This window comes from Cajanus cajan, chromosome 2 (assembly GCF_000230855.2).
Source record: "Cajanus cajan strain Asha chromosome 2, NIPB_CcT2T_4, whole genome shotgun sequence".
Lineage (NCBI taxonomy): Eukaryota > Viridiplantae > Streptophyta > Magnoliopsida > Fabales > Fabaceae > Cajanus > Cajanus cajan.
The window spans coordinates 46122640-46131640 of NC_138518.1; the positions used below are offsets into that span (position 1 = coordinate 46122640).

Consider the following 9001-nt stretch of genomic DNA (forward strand, 5'->3'; position numbering starts at 1 on the left):
TTTGTGCATCACACACATTAGTTGCACATTCAAAGACCTTATCATGAGGCAATTGCATAAAATAGAAAAAATAGAAAATTGCTTGTGTATGACAGCAGTCAACAAAAGCCGAAAACGAAAAAGGCAAGGATACAAACAATACTCCTCAGTTTGTACAGAATAATTGAGCCTGGAGAGGCTTGCTGAAAAAATACTTCCTCAGAATAATTGAGCCTGGAGAGGCTTGCCGAAACAATACTCCCACAGAATAACTGAGCCTGGAGAGGCTTGCCGAAATAATACTCTCTCAGAATAATTGAGCCTGGAGAGGCTCGCCGAAATAATACTCCCCAGAGATATCTCAACTTCCACTCACGGGCCAAATTCCCCAGTGAAAGCTATCAAACCAAGATCAGCAAAATTCCCCAAGGGAGGCTTGATCATCTAAACAGAATATCCAAGTCGAAAGGACTTAAACTTCCTCAGTGGAAGGTAGCTTTCCAGCTCAAACGAAGAGTGAAGCTAAGCCTGAAGAGGCTTTCTAAATAATACTCTGGGATACATAAGAACTTCAAATCCCCAGTCGCCTACACAAGAGGCACTCCTTCAAAAAAGGAAAATCAAAAATCCAAAAGATCAATAATCATTCCCCAAGTGGAATCCGGCTCTCAGCCAATCATTGAACGTCAAGCTGATACGCCTAACAGAAGAGGCCAATTACAACCAATGACAAAATCCCCTAGCGGATAACAGCCTACACAGAGGCAGCAAAAATCAGAAAATCCAAAAGAGATACCCGAATAAGGATAACCGGGATACTCAACCAACGTCAAAGGACGTCAGCCAATCATAAGGCATCGCTCACATCAGAAAGAGCATCTTCGTGTCTACACCCCAAGGAAACAGAAATTCCTCAATGGGTACCAACTACGCAAAGGAAAGTTGGGACACAAGAACCTATGAGTAACTGCACATCCCCTAGACGGATCCCTGCGTTATCCAGCCCTCAGTGGCACAAAATCAGAAAAAACGTCAAAGCAGCATAGTGGACTGTGGAGACAAAAAACCATCTCAGATCCCTGGAGAGGGCAAACTCACATTGCCAATGTCGTCAAGAACACGGAGGCAGACCCTGGGGAGGGCAAACCGCAGACCCTGGAGAGGGCAAGACTCACGCTACCAAAGTGATCAGATGCACGGAGGTACGCAGACCCTGGGGAGGGCAAACCGCAGACCCTGGAGAGGGCAAGACTCACGCTACCAAAGTGATCAGATGCACGGAGGTACGCAGACCCTGGGGAGGGCAAACCGCAGACCCTGGAGAGGGCAAACTCACCCTGGAGAGGGCAAACTCAGCCACCCCGGAGAGGGCAAACTCACCCTGGAGAGGGCAAACTCGGCCACCCTGGAGAGGGCAAACTCAGCCACCCTGGAGAGGGCAAACTCACCCTGGAGAGGGCAAACTCGGCCACCCTGGAGAGGGCAAACTCAGCCACCCTGGAGAGGGCAGACTCACCCTGGAGAGGGCAAACTCGGCCACCCTGGAGAGGGCAAACTCAGCCACCCTGGAGAGGGCAAACTCACCCTGGAGAGGGCAAACTCGGCCACCCTGGAGAGGGCAAACTCAGCCACCCTGGAGAGGGCAAACTCACCCTGGAGAGGGCAAATTCAGCCACCCTGGAGAGGGCAAACTCACCCTGGAGAGGGCAAACTCAGCCACCCTGGAGAGGGCAAACTCAGCCACCCTGGAGAGGGCAAACTCAGCCACCCTGGAGAGGGCAAACTCACCCTAGAGAGGGCAAACTCACGCTACCAAAGTGACTAGAAGCGCGGAGGTATGCACCAACCTGGAGAGGCTACTCAACAATTTTCCCACCTGAAGACACTACAAGTCGGAAGGATGGCTTATTCCCCGGACAATTGGGTCAACTCCTTTACTTATCAAACGGTACACCAAAAGGCCGTTTGACTAAGTAAAGGGGGGGCAGCTGTAGACCCCTAAAATTGTCCGGGTCGGAAATAAAACTCGAAGACCCTCAAAGATCGAAGGAAAGTCAGCCAGAAGGACTCCTAGAAGACCATATGATGACTATCTGTAGGTTTAGAGGTCTTAGAGTAGCTTAAAATAAGGAAGTGGAGGGAATGAAGCCCAATACGGCCGTACTAAACTTAATACGGCCGTGTTGAAGCTTCAATACGGCCGCAGTGAACTCAATACGGCGTATTGAAGTTTCTGAAACTTCAATACGGCCGTACTGAAATCAATACGACCGTATTGAAGCTTCAATACAGCCGCAGTGAACTCAATACGGGCGTATTGAAATTTCTAAATTTCAATACGGCCGTACTGAACTCAATACGGCCGTATTGAAGTTCAAAAATTTCAATACGGCCGTATTGATTCCATAGCCCGTATTGCGCCTCATCCCTATAAATATGACGTCAATTGGACGTCATTTGACACTTTTACACACAGTTTTAACCCTCTTCTTGAGTATTCTGGGTTTTTTTGAGCAGTGCTCTGCCTAGAAATCACTCGGAGAGTTGATCCGACGAAGTTCTTGAGCCCCGAGCCATTTTGCTTGAGGATCGAACCTAGTCGAAGGGAAATCCTCCGGATTTCCGTAGTCCAAATTTTATAGGAGGGAGTGAGCGGGCTTGTAGAGCGAGGGAACGCCAAAAAGCTTCCCAGTTTTACTTGATATATAAAAAGCACGCTTCAAGAGGTTTCTTTTCTAAAAATCCCTTCTTTTACTGCTTTCTGTGTGCATATTAAACTGTCATCATGTAGATAGTTAATTTATAATTGCTTAGAATAAATAGGGGTAATTTAGTAATTTTGCACTATTATTTTTAGAAATAATCTGTCATAGGGAACCCGAAAGGGGCGCTGTGGGGTGCTAACACCTTCCCCACACGTAACCGACTCCCTTACCCAACTCTGGTTGTAATGGCCGAAGTTGATTTATAAAATCAATTGCCTTATCCCTTTTTCCAATGTTTTGAGTAAAACATTGGTGGCGACTCCACGAACCCTTCCTTTTTATGAAAACCGCTAATCCATGGAGGGTCCCGCTTGGGATTAACATGGATTGGTGAGACATTTAATAAATAAATTGGATAAGATCGACAAGGTCTCAGTTTGAGAACAAGTCGTTCTAATAATCCAATACATTTTCAAAACTAAAATAAAAGCGAGCTCAACCGTCTTCGCGACCGCCGAGGCCCGTTTGGGCCGGTGGCGACAAGCATGGGAAGAGAAAAATTACTTTTATATGGAGCAAGTAAAAAGATTAATTTATCTGGGCCAAAGTTATTACATAGTATTATTTTTTATTAAATAAACATTTGAGGAGTAACTCCCTGTCATGGATGGTGTGCAATAAAAATTAACCTGTTGAGAGGTGCTACAAATTTCTGGATGCTAAGTCCATGTAGCAAATAGAAGAACACTCTACAAGTTACCATCACCATGTGTAGAGCATGATTCCTCTTGATAACCCTCGTAGTGCAACACTATAAATAGGCCTTAAAGCCTCTAATGTAAGAATACAGAGAAACAAGAGCCCCCTCCATCAGAGAGCCTTGTATTAATACTACAATTCTAAAATTATCGTTTTCTATTCAACTAACCTTTTGTTTCTCCACCCACTAATACCGTGTTTCAAAACAAATACTATCTGAACCTGACATATGCCAAGGTTTATCTGAACCAATGCTTTTCTGTGACTATTGTTTGTTATATAAATGAACCTGTTATAATACAAGAAGTAGAGGCATTAAGAGTTTATACCACTCTCCAATTAATAAAACTCTTAATAGCTAAACAATAAATCTAGGTCAATAACAACTAAATAATTTTCATGTTACAAAAGCTGATCCCCAAAATGTATATGCAGATGGATAATGGACTAATGAAGTCATTATTTTTAAATATCACATATCACATATCCGTTGTTTGTAGGTAGTCACTTACAATGTTTGTGCACTAATAAAAATACGATCCTGCAAGTATACAAAAAACAAATTGGCAAGAATCTATCTAACAACTTAGAATAAAGGGTCATGAGAAATTTCAGGAAAAAAATGGTTGCCATAATCTGTGTTTATAAATTTCTGTCAGGATACATCTTTATAAATCTATAAGTAAATGAACATATATAAAATATTTACAATGTTCAACTGTGTCTTGTGTACAACATTGAAATAGTCATTGAAGACCAGGACTGTTAGATTGCCCTTTGGTAGATGACTGCACCTTTGAAGACCAGGAAAACGGAAATCCATTGCAGATCAAGAGAATTATTTGAACAGACTTGTGTAGGATGGAAGTATTCCATTTCTTAGAAATGATACGGACTCGACTTGTTTGTGACTGTAATCATGACCATCGATATACATAGATTAAGAGAGGCATCGGAATACCATTATATAAAGAAATGAGGTCAGTGTTGTTAAGAATAAAAGGCATAAATTGGGAGCAAATAAACTCTCTGTATTCTCATTCATATTGCAAATGAAATATTACACTTATTTATAGCAGAAAGAAAAAACAACGTTTGCATCTTTAAATGCCGCTCATAATTAACACCATTAATATTATTCAAGCAAAATAAAACTCCTAATTTAAGTTTCATAACAAATCTCCCCCTTAAACCTAAATTTTTTTCCCATCTCTCATTCCAATCAGCCTTTTACAATTCTCCAGTAGTGTAGTTGGCAGTGGCTTGGTGAATATGTCCGCAGCTTGAACTCAGCTTCCAACATGCTCCAACTCGACCTTTCCTTCTCTGATCTGTTCTCGGATGAAATGAAAATGGACGTCGATGTGTTTGCTCCTTCCGTGATTAACCGGGTTCTTTGCCAACTCGATTGCCGACTTTTTTATCAACTCGGATCACAACCCCTTCATCTCGGATCACTCCCATATGCCTCAGTAAATTTAAAAGCCAAACTGCATGACAAACGCTCCAAGATGCCACCACGTACTCGACCTCGCAAGTCGACAGAGTTACAATGGGCTGCTTCTTTGACAGCCAAGTAAAGGCCGTATTCCCGAGTAGGAATACATAACCCGAAGTACTCTTCCGATCATCAACATCTCCGCACCAATCACTATCCGTGTAACCTACTAATCGGTAGTCATCCAATTTTGAATAGAAAAGACCAAGTGATAGGCTTCCCCGAACATATCTCAGAATTCTCTTCAAGGCTTTCCAATGTGTGTAGCTTGGATCCTCCATGAATCTGCTCGTTATCCCAACACTCAACATTAAGTCGGGTCTCGTGCATGTAAGGTATCTGAGACTTCCAACTAAGCTACAATATCTCCCAGAATCAGCTCGTTCTCCTCCATCAAATTTTGAGAGTTTCATGCCTGGTTCCATTGGAGTAGAAACCGGGTTGCAATCCTCCATTTTAAAATTCTTTAGGATTTCAAGCGCATACCTTTCTTGGGATATAAAAATCCCTTCATCCGATTGCTTCACTTCTAGGCCAAGAAAATATTTCATTAGGCCTAAGTTTGTCATCTCAAACTCTTTCATCATTATCTCCTTGAACTCCTTAATCAGTTTTGCATTGCTTCCAGTGAATATGAGGTCGTCGACATAGAGAGCAACTACCATCATATCCTTTCCTGATTTCTTTATGTACAAGGCATGCTCGTACGGACATTGCTCATACCCGTTTTTCTTGAAATACCCATCAATTCTTTCATTCCAAGCACGAGGGGCTTGCTTCAACCCGTAGAGAGATTTTCTCAATCTCAGCACCTTCTTTTCATCTCCTCTCTTCATGTACCCGAGTGGTTGCTCGACGTACACCTCCTCCTTCAGCACTCCATTTAGAAAGGCTGACTTCACATCCATCTGTAGAATTTTCCATTGTCTTTGAGCAGCGAACGAGATCAAAAGTCGGATTGACTCCATTCTCGTGACAAGAGCAAAAACTTCATCATAGTCAATTCCTTCCTTTTGTTTATAGCCCTTCACAACAAGCCGAGCTTTATAACGCTCAACCTCTCCCTCAGCATTCATCTTCTTTTTGTACACCCATTTTACTCCAATGGGTCGAGCTCCTTCAGGAAGGTTGGTCAGTTCCCAAGTTTTATTACGTTCAATCGCCCCAAACTCCTCATCCATAGCTGTTCTCCACTTCTCATCTTGGACAGCTTTCTCAAAACTCAAGTCTTCAGAGTCGGCGAGAAGACATACAACATGAACTTCATTTGTAGTGTCGTATATTTCCCGCAGACTTCTCATCTTGGGCTGTTGTGGCTCGGATTCTTCATCTGAGAACTCGGTGGTAGTTGTTGTTGAAGGTACAACAATGTTCGAGCTAGTTTCTACTTCGGCCGAGTTACTCCAACACCATTGCTTTGTTTCCTCCACGTGAACATCTCGGCTCACCACCACTTTTTTGTTATCAGGATCAAATAACTTGTATGCTTTGGATTTTTCATCATATTCAATAAATATGTACTTCTTGCTTCGATCTTCTAATTTTGTCCTGTGCTGTCTTGGTACTTGCCCATAGGCCAAGCTACCGAACACCCTAAGATGAGAAACACTCGGTTTCATGCCACTCCAGATCTCCTGAGGCGTCTTTTCTCCTAGATTTTCATGTGGACATCTATTTTGCACATAGACTGCACACTGCACTGCCTCTGCCCAAAAATTTTTCGGCATGTTCTTCCCCTTCAACATAGATCGAACCATATCAAGAATAGTTCGATTCTTTCGTTCCGCTACACCATTTTGCTGCGGAGAATATGGGGCAGTCAAGAAATGCTTGATCCCATGTTCCTCGCAGTATTTGTTGAACTCAACAGAAGTGAACTCGCCTCCTCTGTCAGATCGGACTGCTTTGATGAATTTAGTTGTTTCTTTCTCCACCATCACTTTGAATTTCTTGAAGGTTTCAAACACTTCTAACTTCTCCTTCAAAAAATAAACCCATGTCTTTCTTGAAAAATCATCAATGAAAGAGACAAAATATTTCTTACCACTAAATGATTCTGGAGTTATTGGCCCACACAAATCAGTATGGATCAGTTCGAGTTTCTCCTTTGCTTGGTACTTAGAACTCCTTGGGAAAGAAGTCCTCGCGTGCTTCCCGATCACACATTCTTCACAAAACTTCTTTTCAAACTCCATTTTAGGAAGTCCAAACACCATCTCCTTTTTCACCAGCTCGGTCAACCCCCCAAAGTGAAGATGACCGAACCTTAGATGCCACTTCATGGCCTTATCCTCCAAATCAAGTTGCATGCATTCATCTTGAACTATTTTCAGCTCAACTTTGTACATGAGATTTTTCTTCATTTCTACTTGGGCAATGAGCCTCCCGAGTTTATCCTTCAGTTGTAGTTCTCGGTCCTTCATCAGAACCGAGTACCCTTTCTCCATTAACTGTCCCATGCTCAATATGTTGCTTTTGAGATCAGGTATGTAGTATACATTTCTAATCTCTCCGATTTTCCCATTTCTCTGTTGATACCAGATCGTTCCTCGGCCTTTGATGACTACTTTTGAAGCATCGCCGAAGGAAACGGATCCGAACTCCTCCTTTGAAAGCATTTTGAATAAATGCTCGTCACCACACATGTGATTACTTGCGCCGGTGTCCAAGTACCAAACTGAGTTATCAGAACAACTCGGTTTGATCTCGGAAGAACAGCTCGGTTTGATCTCGGTTTCTGGAATGGTTGTCACCAGCAGCAATCCTTCATCTTCTTCCTCGGCAAGAAAGTTTGTTGGTTCCTCCTTTTTCTTCTCGGACCTACAATCTTTGGAAATATGACCCAAATTTCCACAATTGTAGCATTTGATCGAGTAACACTCCTTGGCAACATGTCCATACTTCCCACAATTATAACATTCAATAATGTTATTTGTGTTTGATCGGCCACCCCAGGTTTGACCTCGGCCTCCCCAAGCTTGACCTCGGCCACCCTGAGCCTGACCTCGGCCACGCCAGTTCTGTTGGCCGACATACTCATTACCTCGTCATCCTCTTCCTCCACCACCTAGGCCTCTACCTCTTCCTCGGCCTCTAGAACTCTGAGCATAGAGCACCTTCTCCTCCTTTATTGTCGCCTTTTCCTGGAGAGCTTGTTCAAGGGACTCCCCCTTCTCCTTCTTATTCTTCTTTCTCTACTCAAACGCCTCTAGGGACCCAGTAAGCTCTTCGACAGTGAGTGTTGACAAGTCCTTGGATTCTTCGATTGCACACACTATATTCTCAAAGTCATCTGTCAATGACCTTAAGATCTTCTCCACAACTCGGCTTGAGGGAAGATTCTCTCCATTCCTGTTTAGTTTGTTCGCCACGGTTTCTACCCGAGTGATAAATTCGGATACTCCTTTGGACTCCTTCATTCTCATGTTTTCCAGTTCGCCCCTAAGAGTTTGAAGCTGAACTTTCTTCACTCGTTCATCTCCCTTTTTTGCTTTCTCAAGTATATCCCATGCCTCTTTTGAAGATTTAGCATTAGCTATCTTCTCAAAACTCGACTCGTCAACAGCTCGGTACAGCAAATACAGTGCTGCCTTGTCCTTTCCTTGAACAACCTTCAATGCATTCAATTGGGCATTTGTATACCCCTCGGTAGTCACCGGTTCCTCCTGCCCATTCTCAACCACGTCCCAGTTATCTTGGGAGCCAAGAAGGGCCTTCATCTGCACCTTCCAGTTGTCGTAGTTGACATCTTTAGTCAACTTAGGTAGTGGAATGCCATTAGTTAAACCTGCCATCTCTCTTGAGTGTATACGCTCGATTCACACACCTCACAAGACTTTTTGATACTCTTCTCTCGGGCTGGGTACACCAGGTCGGCTCACACTCACCTCTCGCACGCAAGCTCTGATGCCAATTTGTTAAGAATAAAAGGCATAAATTGGGAGCAAATAAACTCTCTGTATTCTCATTCATATTGCAAATGAAATATTACACTTATTTATAGCAGAAAGAAAAAACAACGTTTGCATCTTTAAATGTCACTCATAATTAACACCATTAA

The 9001-nt window shown here is 43.0% G+C and overlaps 1 protein-coding gene across 1 annotated transcript; it reads right to left on the reverse strand.

Moving 5' to 3' along the window:
- Positions 1-8135: 8135 nt before the first annotated feature.
- On the reverse strand, positions 8136-8735 carry LOC145954964 (uncharacterized). Its single transcript, XM_083069659.1, has one exon. The coding sequence runs from the start codon at positions 8733-8735 to the stop codon at positions 8136-8138; it is 600 nt and encodes a 199-aa protein (XP_082925785.1).
- Between the last annotated feature and the right edge of the window lie 266 nt (positions 8736-9001).